The 18,781-nt window shown below is 46.1% G+C and overlaps 1 protein-coding gene across 2 annotated transcripts in view; it reads right to left on the bottom strand.

Annotated features, from left to right (window-relative positions):
- Positions 1 to 18,781, bottom strand: part of MDGA2 (MAM domain containing glycosylphosphatidylinositol anchor 2) — an 819,067-nt gene that overhangs the window by 403,443 nt on the left and 396,843 nt on the right. For both annotated transcript variants that reach the window (XM_073638570.1, XM_073638571.1), the window contains exon 3: positions 15,377 to 15,551. In XM_073638570.1, coding sequence (XP_073494671.1) covers positions 15,377 to 15,551 — 175 coding nt within the window. The remainder of the gene's footprint in view (positions 1 to 15,376; positions 15,552 to 18,781) is intronic.

The raw sequence follows: 18,781 nt of genomic DNA, 5'->3' as shown, positions 1-18,781 counted from the left end.
ACAACATGATATTTTGTAGGATAATAAATTTAAAAAAAAATAGTAAAATGTAAATATTCTATAGATCGGGAAAAAACCCTATAAAAATCATAAAGTACAAAATAAGTACCGTAGGGCACATGTGCTTTGTGAGTCAGTGCTGGCGATATGACACATATCAATGACATTCTGTAAGTGTTCAGGTCTTGAAAGTGCACAAATGACAGGTTGAGTAATGGGAGGATACATCACTATGTAATATAAGATGTGCTCTGAGCTGTTAAGGATCAGCTGCAAAACTGTAAAAGTCAAAGCTCGTCTTCTATGAATTATTATATTTTAGTTAATATAAAGGTGAAGGTTTTATTGTTTGTTCAAAACTACAGAGACAAAAAGGAAAAAGTAACATGAAGGGATTATCTATCTATATATGATCTATTATCTATCTATTATCTATCTATGTACTGAACCTATCTATATCTATCTATCTATCTATTATCTAAAACCCCGGGCAAAAATTATGGAATCACCGGCCTCGGAGGATGTTCATTCAGTTGTTTAATGTTGTTGAAAAAAAGCAGATCACAGACATGGCACAAAACTAAAGTCATTTCAAATGGCAACTTTAGGGCTTTAAGAAACACTAAAAGAAATCAAGAAAAAAAATGTGATACTCAGTAAGGGTAATTTTTTTCAGACCAAGCAGAGGGAAAAAATTATGGAATCACTCAATTCTGAGGAAAAAATTATGGAATCACCCTGTAAATTTTCATTTCCAAAACTAACATCTGCATCAAATTAGATCTGCTTGTTAGTCTGCATCTAAAAAGGAGTGATCACACCTTGGAGAGCTGTTGCACCAAGTGGACTGACATGAATCATGGCTCCAGCACGAGAGATGTCAATTGAAACAAAGGAGAGGATTATCAAACTCTTAAAAGAAGGTAAATCATCACGCAATGTTGCAAAAGATATTGGTTGTTCACAGTCAGCTGTGTCTAAAATCTGGACCAAATACAAACAATATGGGAAGGTTGTTAAAGGCAAACATACTGGTAGACCAAGGAAGACATCAAAGCGTCAAGACCGGAAACTTAAAGCAATATGTCTCAAAACAGGAAATGCACAACAAAACAGATGAGGAACGAATGGGAGGAAACTGGAGTCAATGTCTGTGACCGTACTGTAAGAAACCGCCTAAAGGAAATGGGATTTACGTACAGAAAAGCCAAACGTAAACCATCATTAACACCTAAACAGAAAAAAACAATGTTACAATGGGCTAAGGAAAAGCAATCGTGGACTGTGGATGACTGGATGAAAGTCATATTCAGTGATGAATCGCGAATCTGCATTGGGCAAGGTGATGATGCTGGAACTTTTGTTTGGTGCCGTTCCAATGAGATTTATTAAGATGACTGCATGAAGAGAACATGCAAATTTCCACAGTCATTGATGATATGGGGCTGCATGTCAGGTAAAGGCACTGGGGAGATGGCTGTCATTACATCTTCAATAAATGCCCAAGTTTACATTGACATTTTGGACAGTTTTCTTATCCCATCAATTGAAAGGATGTTTGGGGATGATGACGTCATTTTTCAAGATGATAATGCATCCTGCCATAGAACTGTGAAAACATTCCTTGAAAGAAGACACATAAGGTCAATGTCATGGCCTGCAAATAGTCTGGATCTCAATCCCATTGAAAATCTTTGGTGGAAGTTGAAGAAAATGGTCCATGGCAAGGCTCCAACCTGCAAAGCTGATCTGGCAACAGCAGTCAGAGAAAGTTGGAGCCAGATTGATGAAGAGTACTGTTTGTCACTCATTAAGTCTATGCTTCAGAGACTGCAAGCTGTTCTTAAAGCCAGAGGTGGTGCAACAAAATACTAGTGATGTATTGGAGTGTTGTTTTGTGTGTTTGTTTTTCATGATTCCATAATTTTTTCCTCAGAATTGAGTGATTCCATAATTTTTTCCCTCTGTTTGGTCTGAAAAAAATTACTCTTACTGAGTACCACATTTTTTATCTTGATTTCTTTTAGAGTTTCTTAAAGCCCTAAAGCTGCCATTTGAAATGACTTTAGTTTTGTGCCATGTCTGTGATCTGCTTTTTTTCAACAACATTAAACAACTGAATGAACATCCTCCGAGCCTGGTGATTCCATAATTTTTGCCAGGGGTTGTATATATTATGTATCCATCTATTGTTTATCTACAGTTGAATCCAGAAGTTTACATACACTATATAAAAAGACACACATGCATGTTTTTCTTAATATCTGACATGAAATCCGAATAAACCTTTCCCCTTTTAGGTCAGTTAGGATTACCATAATTTTTAATATTTGCCAAATGCCAGAATAATGAGAGAGAGAGAATGTTTTAAGGCATTTTTATTACTTACTGCAAAGTCAAAAGTTTACATACATTTCATTAGTATTTGGTACTATTGCCCTTAAACTGAATGACTTGGGTGAAACGTTTGGGATATCCTTCCACAAGCTTCTCACAATGGTTGGTCGGAATTTGGGCCCATTCCTCCTGACAAAACTGGTGTAACTGATCCAGGTTTGTAGGTCGCCTTGCTCGCACCTGCCTTTTCAGCTTTGCCCATAAATTTTCAATAGGATTGAGGTCAGGGCTTTGTGATGTCCATTCCAAAACATTGACTTTGTTATCCTTAAGCCACTTTGTTCCCATTTTGGCAGTATGCTTCGGGCCATTGTCCATTTGGAAGACCCATTTCCACCCAAGCTTTAACTTCCTGGCTGATGTCTTGAAATGTTGCTTCAGTATTGCAACATAATCTTCTTTTCTTATGATGCCATCTATTTTGTGAAGTGCACCATGTAACGGGTCTGGGAGGCGGAACCTCTGAGCTACTATACAAGGGGGCAGCCCTTGTAAGGGAGCGGGTGGCAGTCTCTGGATGAACGGACAGGGAGATACGGCAAGTGATCAGGGCAGTCTCTGGGTAAAGGGTAGGTACGACCTGTGATGGCAGAGCCTCCGGGTAGGCTAGCAGGCAGATGGTAGATGTGTGCTCCCAGGTGAGCAAGCGAGAGTCTCTGGAATAACAGGTGGTCACGGCACGTGACGGCGGAACCTCCGGGCTGGCAAGCAGGCAGGTAACGGAGAAGCGCTGCCAGGTGAGCGGGCAAGAGTCTCTGAAGTAGCTGATGGTCACAGCACGTGACAACGGAGCCTCCGGGCTGGCAAGCAGGCAGGTAACGGAGAAGCGCTCCCAGGTGAGCGGACAAGAGTCTGAAGTAGCTGATGGTCACAGCACGTGACAACGGAGCCTCCGGGCTGGCAAGCAGGCAGGTAACGGAGAAGCGCTCCCAGGTGAGCGGGCAAGCTGGTCCATAGACAGACTGACCGGAGTTGTAAGGCAGACCGTCGGACCTCAGGAAAGTAGGCAGGTAGCTGATGTGCGCTCCCAGGTGAGCGGGCAGGCTGGTCCTTTAGACAGACTGACAGGAGTAGTAAGGCAGACCGTCGGACCTCAGACTGGCAGACAGGTAACAAGTATTCAGGCAGGAATCAGGCAGGTAACTGGCAGGAAACTGGCAGGTAACTGACAGGAAACTGGCAACGGGACCTGAGGGCTGAAGCACAGGTGAGACACAGGTGCAAACAACATTGCTCGGGCACCTCCATTTTGGAGGAGGTGCCTTATATATGATGAAGTCCTCCGGCCATTGGCCGGGGACTCCCTAGGACGGCGCGCGCGGCCCCTTTAAGAGGAGGGGAGCGCGCGCGCGCGCGCCCTAAGCACAGGGGCCGGGAAGGAGCGCGCGCTGAGAGCAGAGCGGGAGGAGGACGCCGGGAAGGAGCGCGCGCTGACAGCAGAGCGGGGAGAGGACGCCGGGCACGGAGCAGAGCGGTGAGGGGAGCAGCGTCCCTGCCTAGCAGAGGGCAGGGACGCCAGCGCTACAGTACCCCCCCCTTTAGGCCCCCCCTTTTTTAGGCCAGACAGAAATTTAGCTAGGATGAGAGGGGCATGGATGTTCTCCCGGGGCTCCCACGTTCTCTCCTCAGGACCAAACCCCTTCCAATCTACCAGAAAAAAGGTCTTTCCTCTTACCCTTTTGGTGGCAAGAATGTTCTCTACCTCAAACTCGTCCACAGCAGAAACCGGAGCAGGAGGCGTACCTGTAGACTTGGAAAAAGAGTTAAGTACCACAGGTTTGAGGAGAGATACATGGAAGGAGTTAGGGATCCGTAAGTTGGCCGGGAGTTTCAATTTATAGGCCACCGGGTTGATCTGACTGATGACCTCCAGTGGGCCGATGAACCGAGGCCCTAACTTATAGGAAGGGATCTTGAGCCGGACATATTTGGACGAGAGCCAGACTTTATCCCCAGGACGGAATTGAGGAGGGTCCAGACGTTTTTTGTCAGCGTGTCTTTTCATACGCTCGGAAGACTGAAGGAGTGCGGATCGGGTACTCTCCCAAATGGAGGAAAATTTGCTAACGAGAGATTCCGCAGCCGGGTTGTCCACCGAGGTGGAGACAGGAAAAGGAATCCGAGGATGCTGACCAAAGACTACAAAAAACGGGGATTTGGAGGAGGATTCGCTCTCGTGATTATTGTAAGAGAACTCGGCCCATGGTAGGAGATCCACCCAGTCAGAATGGTGGGCATTAACGAAGTGCCGGAGGTAACTGGTCAGGTTCTGATTGATCCGCTCCACTTGACCATTGGACTGTGGGTGGTAAGCGGAAGAGAAGTCCAGGGAGACGTCTAGTAGTTTACAAGTGGCTCTCCAGAAGCGTGAGGTGAACTGTACCCCACGATCCGACACGATGTGGAGGGGCAGGCCATGAAAACGGAAGATGTGACGAATAAAGTCTCTAGCTAGCTCGGGTGCAGACGGGAGGCCTGGCAGGGGAACGAAATGAGCCATCTTGGAGAAGCGGTCAGCGACCACCCAAATGACCGTACAACCGGCAGAGAGTGGGAGGTCAGTTATGAAGTCCATTGCAATATGCTGCCAGGGGGCGGCAGGTACTGGGAGCGGAAGGAGGCGACCGGCTGGCAGATGTCTCGGAACCTTGTTGCGGGCGCAGGACACACAGGCAGAAACAAAGTCTATTACATCCTTGTGCAGGGTAGGCCACCAGTAGTGCCGGGAAATAAGCTGGAGGGTCTTCTTCTGACCAGCGTGGCCAGCCAGTTTAGACGAGTGACCCCAGTGAAGGATCTTCTCCCGATCAGGTACTGATACGAACGTCTTTCCGGGAGGAAGACGATTTAGACTCACGGGAGCCACCTGCATTACTCTGGCGGGATCGATGATGTGTTTCGGATCTTCCTCGAGATCAGATACCAGAAAGGATCGAGACAAGGCGTCCGCCTTGACGTTTTTGTCAGCCGGGCGAAAATGAAGGACAAAATCAAAACGAGCAAAAAACAAGGACCACCGGGCTTGGCGCGGGTTAAGTCTCTGGGCATGCTGGAGATAAGCCAAGTTCTTGTGGTCAGTGTAAATTATTACCGGGTGAAGAGCCCCCTCAAGCAGGTAACGCCACTCCTCCAATGCCAGTTTGATGGCCAATAACTCTCGATCTCCTATGGAATAATTGCGCTCTGAGGAGGAGAAGAGTTTAGAGAAGAAGCCGCAAGTTACCATCCTCCCGGAAGAAGATTTTTGAGTAAGTACCGCTCCAGCTCCAGAGGAGGAGGCGTCCACTTCCAGGAAGAACTGCTTGTTGCCGTCCGGGCGATGCAGCACCGAGGCGGAAGAGAAGGCCTGTTTTAAGGAAAGAAAGGCTTCTTCTGCTTCGGGCGGCCACTCTTTGGGATTAGTACCCTTACGGGTGAGCGCGGAAATTGGGGCAGTCCGGGAAGAGAAGTGTGGTATGAAGAGGCGGTAGTAGTTGGCGAAGCCCAGGAACCGCTGAATGGCCTTCAGCCCCTCCGGTCGAGGCCATTTCTCGATGGCAGACAGTTTCTCTGGATCCATTCGTAGGCCGGTCTGAGAAATAATGTAGCCCAAAAACGGAAGCGAGGTCTGCTCAAAGAGGCACTTCTCGTATTTAGCGAAGAGGTGATTCTGCCTGAGCCTGAGCAGGACCTGACGAACGTCCCTCCGGTGAGTCTGGAGATCCGGAGAGAAGACCAAGATGTCGTCCAGGTACACCACTACGCAGGAGTAGAGAAGGTCCCGGAAGATGTCATTGACCAACTCTTGAAAAACGGCAGGAGCGTTACAGAGACCAAAGGGCATTACCAGGTATTCATAGTGGCCGTCCCGGGTGTTGAATGCCGTCTTCCATTCATCCCCTTGACGGATACGAACCAGGTTGTACGCCCCACGGAGGTCTAGTTTGGTGAAGATTCTAGCCCCCCTCAGACGATCAAATAATTCTGGAATGAGCGGAAGGGGGTACTTATTCTTCACCGTGATCTGGTTTAGGCCTCTATAGTCTATACAGGGACGGAGAGAGCCGTCCTTCTTTTTAACGAAAAAGAAGCCTGCTCCCGCCGGGGAGGTAGATTTCCAGATGAATCCCCTGGCCAGATTCTCCTCAATATATTCGGACATCGACCGGGTCTCAGCAGCGGATAAAGGATAAATACGCCCACGGGGAGGAGTAGTACCGGGTAACAGGTCGATGGGACAGTCGTATGGTCTATGAGGGGGTAATGTCTCTGCCTCCTTTTTATTAAAGACATCAGCATAAGACCAATAAGGAATTGGAAGTCCAGGTAGATTAGCTGGGGTAGGAGAGGGACGGACGGGATGGACGGGAACCAGGCAGGTCTTATGACAGTCTTGTCCCCAGCGAAGGACTTCTCCGGTTTGCCAGTCAAGCACGGGTGCATGTCTCTGGAGCCAAGGCAGACCTAGCAAGAGGGCGTGAGAGAGTCCAGGCAGAACATGAAAGGAGATACTCTCAGAATGCAGCATTCCCACCTGCAGAGTAATGGATTCGGTGATGAGTTGGATGGGGCGTGGTAAGAGCCCCCCATCCACGGCAGCCACAGACAAGGGTACAGCCAGAGGTTTGGTGGGGATGCGGTATTTCTCTACCAGGGACTGTGAAATAAGATTCCCGGCTGCTCCAGAGTCCAGTTGGGCTAGTTCGAAATAACGGTTCTCCCCGTAGACGATTGAAACTGACAACAGCAGGGATGGAGAGGATTTATTCTTGTCTAGGTGGACCTCTCTGAGCGAACCTAGACACAGGCGTTTCCCGACCTCTCCGGGCAGGCATGGATCTGGTGCTCCTTACTGCCACAGTAGAAGCAGGTCCCCTCGGCACGGCGTAAGTCCTGATGGGTCTTGACCATCTTGGTCTGGTCGACCTGCATAGGCTCAGGAGGGTGTACCTGGTTAGAGACAGAAGGAGTGACGGGTTTTTGAAAAGTAGGAGCTAGACGTGGTAACCTCCTCTCACGGGTGACCTCTCTGGCACGCTCCTGGAACCGTAGGTCAATCCGGGTGGCAAGAGTTATTAAGTCATCGAGAGTGGTAGGAGTGTCCCGACCGGCAAGTTCATCTTTAATACGGCCGGACAGACCCTCCCAGAAGACGGAAACCAGAGCGTCGTTATCCCAGGTCAGCTCCGAGGCAAGGGTACGGAACCGTATGGCATATTGGCCCACGGTGAGACTCCCCTGACGGAGGCGTAGCAACGATGATGCAGATGAGGTCTTCCGTCCGGGTTCGTCGAAGACTTTCCGGAAAGCCGTGAGAAAAGCAGGCAAGTTGGACACCAGGGGGTCTCCTCTCTCCCATAGAGGATTTAGCCAGGCCAGGGCCTCCCCGGTGAGATGGGACATGATGAAGGCAATTTTGGCCCGGTCGGAGTTAAACTGGTAGGACAAAAGTTCAAAATGCAGGGTGCACTGATTTAAGAAGCCCCGAGCCTGGACGGAGTCGCCTCCGAAGCGAGGAGGTGCAGAAAGCCGGGGTCCAGGGTAGGATACCATGGTATTAGTGGGCAGCGGAGCTGCCGGATTGCAAGATATGGCACTGGCGGAGGTTGTTGGTGGATCAGACAGAGTGTTCAGGCGAGTATTAACATTCCGCAGGTGACCCAGGATGGCCTCCTGTTGGGACCTCTGACGGGACAGTTCAAGACAGAGGTCCGAGAGCGAGGGAGCTTGGGTGCCACCCGGTTCCATGGCCCGAGCAAACTGTAACGGGTCTGGGAGGCGGAACCTCTGAGCTACTATACAAGGTGGCAGCCCTTGTAAGGGAGCGGGTGGCAGTCTCTGGATGAACGGACAGGGAGATACGGCAAGTGATCAGGGCAGTCTCTGGGTAAAGGGTAGGTACGACCTGTGATGGCACAGCCTCCGGGTAGGCTAGCAGGCAGATGGTAGATGTGTGCTCCCAGGTGAGCAAGCGAGAGTCTCTGGAATAACAGGTGGTCACGGCACGTGACGGCGGAACCTCCGGGCTGGCAAGCAGGCAGGTAACGGAGAAGCGCTCCCAGGTGAGCGGGCAAGAGTCTCTGAAGTAGCTGATGGTCACAGCACGTGACAACGGAGCCTCCGGGCTGGCAAGCAGGCAGGTAACGGAGAAGCGCTCCCAGGTGAGCGGACAAGAGTCTGAAGTAGCTGATGGTCACAGCACGTGACAACGGAGCCTCCGGGCTGGCAAGCAGGCAGGTAACGGAGAAGCGCTCCCAGGTGAGCGGGCAAGCTGGTCCATAGACAGACTGACCGGAGTTGTAAGGCAGACCGTCGGACCTCAGGAAAGTAGGCAGGTAGCTGATGTGCGCTCCCAGGAGAGCGGGCAGGCTGGTCCTTTAGACAGACTGACAGGAGTAGTAAGGCAGACCGTCGGACCTCAGACTGGCAGACAGGTAACAAGTATTCAGGCAGGAATCAGGCAGGTAACTGGCAGGAAACTGGCAGGTAACTGACAGGAAACTGGCAACGGGACCTGAGGGCTGAAGCACAGGTGAGACACAGGTGCAAACAACATTGCTCGGGCACCTCCATTTTGGAGGAGGTGCCTTATATATGATGAAGTCCTCCGGCCATTGGCCGGGGACTCCCTAGGACGGCGCGCGTGGCCCCTTTAAGAGGAGGGGAGCGCGCGCGCACGCGCCCTAAGCACAGGGGCCGGGAAGGAGCGCGCGCTGAGAGCAGAGCGGGAGGAGGACGCCGGGAAGGAGCGCACGCTGACAGCAGAGCGGGGAGAGGACGCCGGGCACGGAGCAGAGCGGTGAGGGGAGCAGCGTCCCTGCCTAGCAGAGGGCAGGGACGCCAGCGCTACACACCAGTCCCTCCTGCAGCAAAAAAACCCACAACATGATGCTGCCACCCCGTGTTTCACAGTTGGGATGGTGTTTTTAGGCTTCCAAGCTTCTCCCTTTTTCCTCCAAACGTTGCGATGGTCATTTTGCCCAAAAAGTTAAATTTTAGTTTCATCAGACCAGAGGACATGTCTCCAAAAATTAAGGTCTTTGTTCTTGTGTGCATTTGCAAACATTAATCTGGCTTTTTTATGTTTCTTTTGGAGTAATGGCTTCATCCTGCAGAGTGGCCTTTTAGCCCATGTTGATACAGTACTCGTTTCACTGTGTATATTGACACAATCTTACCAGCTTTCGCCATCATCTTCACAAGGTATTTTGCTTTGGTCCTTGGATTGATACGCACATGTCGGACCAAAGCATGTTTATCTCTGGGACATAGAACCCGTCTCCTTCCTGAGCAGTATGATGGCTGGACATTCCCATCTTGTTTGTACTTGCGTATAATTGTTTGTACAGATGAACGAGGCACCAGTTATCTTGAATTTGTACCCAAGGATGAGCTAGACTTGTGCAAGGCCACAATTCTCTTCCTGATATCTTTGCTGATTTCTTTAGACTTTCCCATAATGCTACACAAAGAAGCAGTGTGTTTCAGGTATGCATTAAAATACATCCACAGTGTCTCTAATTAACTCAGATGTTGCCAAAAAACCTAGAAGCTTCCAAACACATAACATCATCATATGGGCAGTCTAGAATTGTTTACAGACATAGTAATCTTAGTGTATGTAAACTTTTGACTTTTCAGTAAGTAATAAAAATGCCTTAAAACATTCTCTCTCTCTCATTATTCTGGCATTTGGCAAATAATAAAAATTATGCTAATCCTAATTGACCTAAAACTGGAAAGTTTTATTCTGATTTCATGTCAGATATTGAGAAAAACACGCAAATGTGTCTTTTTATATAGTGTATGTCAACTTCTGGTTTCAACTGTATATATATTATCTATCTATCTATCTATCTATCTATCTATCTATCTATCTATCTATCTATCATCTATGTATTATTACATATTATGTATGTATGTTGAGACAAATCAATTTTCACATCCCATTCCATCGGCCATGACAGTGGTAAAAGGAGTACCACCTCATGCCTGCTGATGTACTTTACTCTTATTTTTGATTATCCAGCCTGGCGTGACATCATCTTTACGGCGTGAAGCACATGTGATGTGTTGCCAGGTCACCTAATCAAGAAGAGTCTTGGTAAGTAAGAGACAGTACTCCCTCTCTCATGCAGCAGCCATAGACATAATCAAAGTCAGGATTACACCTCTATAAAGATACCACAGGATCCACCATTAACAATAGGTGATGTCACAGCTCACCTCCTCCCCCTACTATGCAATGACTGATAACACCTCTATATACAGAAGATAACACTGGATCCAATATTCACAATAGGTGATGTCATAGCTCATCTCATTCTCCTGTAAAATGACTGATTACACCTCTATATACAGTAGATAACCCAGTAGCCACCATTCATAATAGGTGATGTCACAGCTCACCTCCTCCCCCTACTATGAAATGACTGATAACATCTCTATATACAGTAGATAATACAGGATCCGCCATTCACAATAGGTGATATCACAGCTCACCTCCTCCTCCTGTACAATGACTGATAACACCTCTATATACAGTAGATAACACTGGATCCAATATTCACAATAGATGGTGTCATAGCTCACCTCCTCCTCCTGTACAATGACTGATTACACCTCTATATACAGTAGATAACACAGGATCCACCATTCACAATAGGTGATGTCACAGCTCACCTCCTCCTCCTCCTGTACAATGACTGATAACACCTCTATATACAGTAGATAACACAGTAGCCACCATTCATAATAGGTGATGCCACAGCTCACCTCCTCCCCCTACTATGTAATGACTGATAACACCTCTATATACAGTAGATAACACTGGATCCAATATTCACAATAGATGATGTCACAGCTCACCTCCTCCTGTACAATGACTGATAACACCTCTATATCTAGTGCACAACATAGGAGCCACCGTTCACAATAGGTGTTGTCAGAGCTGACCCTCCTCACTTCACAATTACTTTTGTACACACGCATTCAATTTGTACGTCCAGTCTTTTGCACACACTCATTAGATGCTTTGATACAACAGATAGTGTCAGAGTCTCGTCATTGCTGCTAATGTGCATGGGTTGTTTCCTGAAACAACAGAAAGTAAAATTGCACTGATTTAAACAATAGGTAATTTTTTGACGACACATTCCCTTTAATAATAATAACAATACAGCCTGCAGTAAACTTTCTCTAGTGGTGGCTATAGACAGCAAGAACTTTATTATTGAGCTCGATATTGGAAATTCGGAGTTCTTTATAAGAAAACAGATTTCTGAGATCCTATAATGACTTTAAGAAAATGAATCCGCACAAAATATTAGGCTTAAAAATGACGCGGTGTTAAAAATTGAAAGTTTACTTTAAATACTCATTGTAAAATCATTCCTTTTTGTTGCATATGATTTTTCCATCACTGCTTCCTCGAGCAAAAATCTCTAATTTCCACATACATCATAAACAATCTGACAGCACTTGGCGGCTCACAGGACTCTTTGGCTGATTGTTCTGTATACTCGCAGTACAATTCAGAAATAATCACTCGGCTGTTTACCACTGGCTTCATTGTAACACAACAGTGTCCATTCTAAGGACACAAATGCTTATTATTTTTATTATTTTGTATGGGTTTTTTTCTTACCATGACAGCATGTTAAGCTGTATGTTTCAGAAAAATAATAATCTATTGTCAAGGCATAAAAACTCACTCCATTATATAATAATACATACAAGTATCCGTCATGAGCAAGTAGCACTAAGGTGCACAATAAAGAAACACAAGAGTTTATATAATATTATTACAGTTCACCCCTAAAGGGATTAAACACTTTGGATAATTCTGTTTTGTTAGGAGGGTCCATTATTGATTTTACGCTATTGGAATCTCCAGCTGTAAACAGTGCGGGAAACCCAGCTACAAGTGTTTAGGTTTCCTGCAGTGCCTCTATAGGGAAAATTAAGAATTACACAGTCCTCCACACACTTGTTGCCTTTTGCAACTACTTTCTGCTCTTGCTAAAAGATGAGCGACCCCCTGCCCCCTACTAATTCCACATTTTCTAAAAGTTTACTGTTGCGTTCATTTCCATGTTTGTTCCCACTGTTTAATATAGACTAATATATCAGAGACTGCAGATGAGTCAACAGTGTGATGCAGCAGCAAAAAAAGAAAACACAGTTCTGGGATGTATTAAGAGAAGCACAGAGTCTAGATCACGTGAAGTAATTATCCTCCTCTACTCCTCCTTGGTCAGACCTCATCTGGAATACTAGGTCCAGCTCTGGGCGCAATATTTTAAAAAAGACATTGAAAAACTGGAGCAAATTTAAAGAAGAGCTACCAGGATGGTGAGCAGACTGCAAACTATGTCCTACGAGAAATGGTTAAAGGATCTGGGAATGTTTAGCTTGCAAAAAAGAAGGCTAAGAGGAGACTTAATAGCTGTCTACAAATATCTGAAGGGATGTCACAGTGTAGAGGGATCATCCTTATTCTCATTTGCACATGGAAACATGAGAAGCAATCGAATGAAACTGAAAGGGAGAAGATACGGATTAGATGTTAGAAAAAACTCTTTGACAGTGAGGGCGATCAATGAGTGAAGCAGGGGGCCACGAGAGGTGGTGACGAGTTCTCCTTCAATGGAAGTCTTCAAACAGAGGCTGGACAGACATCTGTCTGAGAAGGTTTAGTGATCCCTGCATTGAGCAGGGGTTGGACACGATGACCCTGGAGGTCCCTTCCAACTCTAACATTCTAGGATTCTCTGATTCTATGCTTCTAATTCTGTTGCCAGACTGCGCTGTGCCTCCGTTACGGATTCTGGATCAAAGAGAAACTGTTTGGTTAATTCTGGGACTAGCGTTACCTTCCAGACTAGGGGCTTGGGAGTTAACTCTTAAACTTATTACCTAGTTGTTCCCTTCTGTGAACTTGTGTGAGGCTCACAATATTTAATCCAGTGACTATCGCCAATGGTTGCCAGTTACTAGCTGAGCCTCCTAGTTGCTTGTGTACTAGCCTCTACTCTGCTCTTGATTCCTGTTCTTTGACCCTTTTGACAACACTTTTGCCTGACATTTTTGCTCTTGCTCCAGTACAGAGCCAGCCTGCTCTGGCCATTATCCTGTCCATAGAAGTTCTTTTTAGATCTGTCTTGCTACTACAGAAGCACCAAGACAGTTATAAAGAAAAGATAAGCAAACTTAGAGATGAAAGTGTATGTAAACCTGTGCTGCCGAGGATCCAATATACAATAGGAAACCAGATGCGGTTTTATTTACCAACTATCATTGTGGTTTGTTCTGATGAAGAGGTATGATTACCTTGAAACGCATTGACAAGTAAAACTGCATCTGGCTTCTTTCCTATTGTATATTGGATCCTCGGCAGCACAGGTTTACATATACCTTCATCTCTAAGCTTGCTTACTATCTGTTTGGAGGCTCTGCAGCAGCCGTCTTTGCTGTCGCATTTATTGTCATTCCAGATTTTATTTACACACGAGTTGTAAAAAAAAGTGATTCTCTGATTAGAGATAATCGAATCTCCCAAAATTAGAATTCGCCAAATTGAGTGGATTTTACAGGGAAATTTGATTGGTGGTAAAGTTATTCGATTCAAATTTAATGTTCTTTCTAGACACCAGAACATAACAAACATAGACTGCAAAAAAAAACCTCACTGGTGGTCACCCGTCCCGTCATCCCAAAAGACTGCGTCTGTCCTCCATGTCTCTTTTTTTAACACTTTCCCTGAGTGACGGCATGGAGAGCAGTTTTATCAGAGGTCTAGTCAAGCCGAAAGCCATAGCCTGTATTTAATAAGATGAAGAGGATTTGCGTGACGATGAGGCAAGGGGAAAAGAAAAGATGTAGATAACTGGATGGCGGGCTGTTGGGGTGGTGGGATAGTTGAGCGGTGAGGTGAGCATCATTATTTTTTTAATTGTTTGCCCTGCCCTTATGATTAAGCAAAATGGTGGCTGCAGCGAGCTCGCTTCTTCCCTCCGGCTCCCGTATTCTCTTCTGTTTTAATTCTTTGGCACCTCTAACACTGCTTAGACCTATAGAGATGTCATGGTGTTACTTGAGGCTTAGTGAACACTTAGGACATGAAGAGTGAAGAAGAATAGAAGAGAAGACTGGAGCCAGAGGGAGGAGCAAACCAGAGGAGGACCGGGCGAGGAGCTGTGGTGCCAGAACCGATGAGGGGCAAGATGATTGGAGCCATTTTTTATTGTCTTTTATCCCCTCTGCTAATTATCTGCTGTGGTTTGAAGATACCTCGGAGCACAATACATGGCTTTTACCGGCATTTTTATTTGCGCCAAATAAATTCGTCGTGAATCAAATCCCTCAGACTAATTCGAGCAAAACCAAATTTCGTCAGATTCGTTCATTTCTAATTCCTCCCATAATTGGGAACAAATCATCACTTTGATCCCATTACTTGTGGAAATGAATATCGGTGAAGTAACTAGCATTAATTAAAATTAAATATGGAACATCGGGCCCCAGGGGCCCAGAAGATCAGCTTGCAGAATCTGACTGGCTACCTATTAGCATTTTTGATATTCGGTGATGTTTATGGCCCTACGGATGCCAGAATTTTCCCAGTGCTTTCCATAAATCCAATGACCTGCAGTAAATCTCCGGTGCCCTTCCTTCGTCTATATCTGTTTATTTTTATAGCATCACTTTTCATCCTATATTATAGACTTTGTCATTTAGGTTCATCCTTTGTCATAACCTCTTCTATTTATGTGTAGACAGAAGCTATATCCAGCACTCAATCACAAGCGCTCCGCAACGGCAGAGAATAATCGGGAACGGATGCTCTACACAACTCTATGTGACATGCAACAATAAAGCGATGGATGAGAGTAATCAGCAACTGTATGGGCTGTACATAAAGAGAGATGATACCCTATACATCATTATACCCTATACAATATGAAAGGGCTAGAAGAGAATAATGGCCTTTTGTACTCACAATATACATCCACTCGGATAGACTTTATTGCAGGAGAGCCCAGCCCGTTTTCTGCTTTGCAATAGTATCTTCCTCCTTGATGTCTCTGGATGTTTGTAATCCTCAAGGTCTCATTGAATACACTGGAGTCTTGGAATCTATCGGATGCGCTTCCTGCCGTTTTGGTCCACCTGATCTGAGCAAGCATCAGAAAATACTGTTAGAGTTGTACTAGGTAACAGCGACAACAGTTGGTCAACATGAACTTGACATCTTACAATTGGTTATCGGAAAGCCGTTTTCGAAGGAGAAGAATCCTACATTGGTCTTAAGTTCTGACACAATGAACCCAATGGTTCAGCAGAAGACAACTCTACTTTTCTTGAAGCTGATTTGGAGTCAGTAAAAGTTGGAAAGTATGATAAGAAATTGACGAAGAGCTTACCAGGAGGATTTACTGGTGGGCATACAATTTTCCAAACCACCCACTTTGTATACGTCCCCATGACCCTTATGAGCTACTTTTGAATACTTTTTCCTGCCATATGAAATGCACAATTGGATGCCAGAGCTAAAGACGTCGCACCTGACTTCATGCACATGCAACCTTCTGGAAGATGTTCTTCCGGAAAGCGTCAACTCTTCCTGGAGGTCTAGAGGTCTCACTTTTTTCGGGATGCTCATGGATGTTCCAAGAGTTGACAAGTATTATTTATTTCCTCAAAAACCTACTAGACTGTAGTGATGAAATAACCAATGTGAAAAATGATACCATCATCGTTAAGGGTTCTGTAAAAGGTGGGTACGACAGCGAAACACTGTATTAAAATATTTTATAGAAAATACCTCTTTACATTTATTGAGTGCAGATAACAATAATGACATCAAATAATAAATTGAGTTACCTTCAGTGACTGAACACCACCTAGTCTATAATCCCAACCAAATTCATTGTTGACAAACCATGGATAAAGGCAGAATCTATGGGAGTCTTTCCACTGTGGCCACCACCAACTATGATGTTAAGAGTATAAACTCTACAATGTGGATGGAACAGTAATATTCATGATTGACTACTACTCCATTCATTTTCTACGGGAGTTGTGGTCATGTATGTGTAGCACCCTGAGGATTCGGCTGCTACAGGGGTATTGCACCTCAAGCCAGAGGTGTGATATTCCACTCCCGGGTAAGGATGGAGTGTGGAACTGAGCTCAGTAGGCTGCATGCACTACATACATCCCATTTCCGGGGGACAGATCAATGGTACTCCCACTAGGTATATGTGCAGGTACGACAGTGTCTGTCCCTGGCTGGAGTGGGAGGGGGGTGGAACATCCCAGTAGTGTAGGGGCAGATAGGGGGAGCAGTCTGGGTAATGCTAGGAGCTCATTGGGTGCTGGTCACCTGAGCTCACACATAGAGGGAGTAAATAAGGTGGGAACCATCTTAGATCAGGGTCAGACAGGCAGACAGTTACCAGTCAGTCTTTTGTAGAGGGTCAAGCAGTCCTGAAAGAAGAGAGAGAGGAGAAGAAAAGGACCCAGAGGGGAAGAAGAGTAGAGATGAGCGGTGTTCGACTAGAACTGTTCGCCAATCTCAAATTCGAGCTGTTTTGGGCGGTGTTCGAGTTGTTAGACGAACCCGAACGATTTGCAAAAAATTCGACTGTTCGAGGTTATGTTCGATAACTGTTCGTGCACCAAAAGCGTAACTGGATTTTTTTCACATCATGCAGGGATTGTCTGACACTCACTGTAATGCCACAGCCATGGTGGTTGTGGCATTACAGTGGTTGCCCAAATCGATGGGAACAGTGCCAACAGTGAAACATGAAAAGCCGGCAATTCAGCAGCGGCATACACCTGTACCCGACAATTTAGAACCGAAAGAATAGAGCTTCACACATAGATTAGATAGATATAAACATGTCAGCCACATATATACGAAGTACAGTGAAAGTGCTGCTTACTGTACTTGTCATTTAGCGTAAAGGATTTATCAAAAAAAATAATAGTGTTTTCATGCACCGTCTCTTTAAAAAAGCCGGCCGGCAATTCAGCAGCGGTACCCGACAATTTATAACAGACAGAATAGAGCTTCACACATAGATTAGATAGATAGAAACATGTCAGTCACATATATATGAAGTACAATGATAGTGTTGGTTACTGTACTTGTCATTTAGTATTAAAATAAAGGATTTATTATTAAAAAAATTGGCGTGGGGTTCCCCTTAATTTTAGGCTCTAGCGGAGGTTAAGCAGACGGCTGGGGCAGATGTTTGAAGCCTGGGAAGGGGGTAATACCCACAGAGCTTCCCAGGCTACTAATATCAGCCCCCAGCTGAATACATAGCCTTTACTAGCTATTAAAATGGGGGACCCCCCAAAAAAAATGACGTGGGGTCCCCCCTAATTTAATAGCTAGCAAAGGCTAAGCAGACAGCTGGGGGCTGATATTAATAGCCCAGGAAGGGAGCCATGAATATTGGCCCCCTCCCAGGCTAGAAACACCAGCCGTCAGCCGCCCCAGAAATGGCGCATTCATAGGATGCGCCAATTCTGGCACTTAGCCTCGCTCTTCCACGCTGCCCTGGTGCGGTGGCAGGGGGTAATAGGGTTGGGGTTGATGTCAGCTTATAATGCCAGCTGACATCAAGCCCAGGTTAGTAATGGAGAGGCGTCTATAAGACACCCCCATTACTAACCCCATAGTCAAAGTTAAAAAAAACACAAACACCCAGAATAAAGTCCTTTAATTGAAATAAAGACACAATCCTTTATTGTTCTAAATTAAACCATACTTGCCGTCACGCCCATTCCAGCTGAAGCCAACGATCTCCTGCAATAAAAGAAAAATAATAAAGCAACCTCATCCTTACCTTTCCATGGTTCCCACGACAGCTTCAGCTCTGCTACATCGAGATGACAGGCTGGACCGCAGCAGAACGCTGCCATCCAGCCTCTCATCCCGCAGACACTGAGAAGCGCAGGCTTGCTTGCGCTGCTCAGCGTCTCTCTGTGACGACATCCAGATGAGCCGAGTTCATGTCCAATGAACTCGGCTCACCTCATGCACGTCACTGACAGCGTGGGAAAATTCTCACGCTGAAGCGGTGAGTGCAGGAGAATTCTCCCACGCTGTCAGTGACGTGCATAAGGTGAGCTCATGTCCAATGAACTCAGCTCACCTCCTGCACGTCACTGACAGCGTGGGAGAATTCTCCTGCACTCAGCGCTTCAGCGTGAGAATTCTCCCACGCTGAAGCGCTGAGTGCAGGAGAATTTTCCCACGCTGTCAGTGACGTGCATAAGGTGAGCTCATGTCCAATGAACTCAGCTCACCTCCTGCACGTCACTGACAGCGTGGGAGAATTCTCCTGCACTCAGCGCTTCAGTGTGAGAATTCTCCCACGCTGAAGCG

The sequence above is a fragment of the Phyllobates terribilis genome, unplaced genomic scaffold (genome assembly GCF_046119375.1).
Source record: "Phyllobates terribilis strain yellow unplaced genomic scaffold, ASM4611937v1 Scaffold_7__3_contigs__length_470593459, whole genome shotgun sequence".
Taxonomy (NCBI): Eukaryota; Metazoa; Chordata; class Amphibia; order Anura; family Dendrobatidae; genus Phyllobates; species Phyllobates terribilis.
Note: the sequence above shows the minus strand (reverse complement) of the source record. Positions and strands in the feature narration are given on the sequence as shown.